Source organism: Augochlora pura, unplaced genomic scaffold (assembly GCF_028453695.1).
Source record: "Augochlora pura isolate Apur16 unplaced genomic scaffold, APUR_v2.2.1 APUR_unplaced_3911, whole genome shotgun sequence".
In the NCBI taxonomy this organism is placed as follows: Eukaryota; Metazoa; Arthropoda; class Insecta; order Hymenoptera; family Halictidae; genus Augochlora; species Augochlora pura.
Window position 1 is genome coordinate 1 of NW_027584218.1, and position 2,133 is coordinate 2,133.

The 2,133-nt window shown below is 43.0% G+C and overlaps 1 protein-coding gene across 1 annotated transcript; it reads left to right on the forward strand.

Annotated features, from left to right (window-relative positions):
• Positions 1-47: 47 nt before the first annotated feature.
• Positions 48-1,671, forward strand: Or26 (odorant receptor 26; the record flags this gene model as incomplete). Its single annotated transcript, XM_078195541.1, has 2 exons — positions 48-1,271; positions 1,572-1,671. Coding segments are annotated over exons 1-2 (918 nt in total), but the record flags the coding sequence as incomplete, so codon positions are not given.
• Positions 1,672-2,133: the final 462 nt, after the last annotated feature.

Sequence of the window (2,133 nt, forward strand, 5' to 3'; positions counted from 1 at the left end):
TAGTAATAATTAGTCCTGGCTAAAACTATTATAGTTGACACAAAATTAGAGGAAGGTTGCAAAATTCTACTTACTTGTTTATCAAAAATCTCTGCTGATAATATTTTGAAATTATTAAGAATTATTTCCTGTTAATTCACTGTTGCAATAAACGCTTAGTATGATATAAGAGGTACTTGCATTGCGATCATCGCAATCGCCGCAAGACAACGGGGTTGTAACACGTGGCACCCTCGTAAACATCGCGAAGACATCGAGACAATGAATTCTACCTTCTATTTTCCCCTTTCGAGGGGACCACGTTCACCTGTCACCAAGCGAACGTTTCACTGTAACCTTTGATCGATGAATTACTAATAATTGCAAAAAAAACGTCGCGCACGCGCCAGCTTCTGCTACATCGAGCGATGCACTCGCGTGGCTCATTCGACAATTAACCATCGCCAAGTGATCATGGGAAAAGCAGGGAGTACTAAAAGTAGGGAGGTACCGACGAACAACGTTGACTACACGAGTGACTACAACTACAGCTTGCAAGTGAACCGTTGGATCCTGAGGCCGATCGGGATCTGGCCAAACCTATCAGACACCAACGAATCCAGCAGGCTCCCTTCAAAGCTATTAAACATCGTCTGCCACTCCCTGATGGTGTTCACGTTCGCGCCATCGGTGCTGTACATTTTATTCGAGGACATCAGCCTCCATGCTAGAATACAGGCGATAGGACCGATGAGCCACTGGCTGATGGGTGAGCTAAATTACTGCAGCCTGTCTTTCAGAACCAACGAGATCGGCCGGTGTATGCGCCACGTGGAGGCCGACTGGAAGACGATCAAACGACCCAGCGACCGCCAGCTGATGCTGAAGAACGCGAAAGTTGGCCGCTCGATTGCTATCATTGCCGCCGTTTGCATGAACCTCGGCGTCCTTTCTTACAACGTGGTCACGGGACTCCAGAAGTCGGACTCCCGTCTCGCGAACGAGAGCGACTCGATGTTCCGTTTACCTTGCCCGGTCTACTCGCACTTGATGGACGTCAGCCGCAGCCCGACCAACCAAATCGTCTACTTCCTGCAGATACTCTCCGCTCTTATTGTCAATTCGGTGACGGTGGGCGCCTGCGGTCTCGCCGGCGTTTTCGCGATGCATGCCTGCGGTCAACTGAACGTCGTCATGTCGCAGCTGGATTGTCTTGTGGAGCCATATGGGGACCAGGCGTTCGCCCAGAAGAGGCTGACGTCTATCGTCAAACGCCATTTGCGAGCACTGAAGTATTATGTTATGCTCTTTCTTCGGATAAGTGGTTTTTAAATGTCCTTTAACTAACATATTCATCGCCGCGTTACGCAAATACCTTGACATTAATTTCTGATTAATATTGAGAATTCATTTTTATTGTAATATATTTGAACAAATTGATTTTGACTGAATTTTACTTGAGTTCTAGACTAGAAAGAGTTCTAATGCCATATGCATTAGCAATTATTTTCTGAATGAAATGTGTTCAATTATAGCGCCATGTTTCTATTTAAAGAATAGCGTTGCATTCATGGATGAACATTTAATTTCAGTTTCGTGTGGTATATAGAGAAAATCATGCATATGATATGTCTCGTTCAATTACTGGGGTGCACGATGAACATGTGTATGCTCGAATACTACATTCTGACGGTACGTGTACTATATAAAAATACAAATAGACTTTTAATTTAACACGATGAATGCCATGCTAATTTTATATGGTTTGTTCGTCTGGATAACATGATCTTTTTTATTATACGTGATTTATTAGTATAGAATTATGAGTGACTTATTATTATTAGGTTGGAAACTATGAAACGGGCGTTTTTGTCTAGTCAGGGATTGGCTGCGACGCCCGTTTCATAGTTTCCAACCAACCAAAAATAAAATTAGGTTGAAAACTATGAAACGGGTGTTTTTATCTAGTCTGGGATTAACTGCGACGCCCGTTTCATAGTTTCCAACCTAATTTTATTTTTGGTTGGTTGGAAACTATGAAACGGGCGTTTTTGTCTAGTCTGTGTTCAGTTTCGACGCCCGTTTCATAGTTTCCAGCCTAATATACAATCCTATCTGACTTATTACTATATAATCATGTGTGACGTATTTATA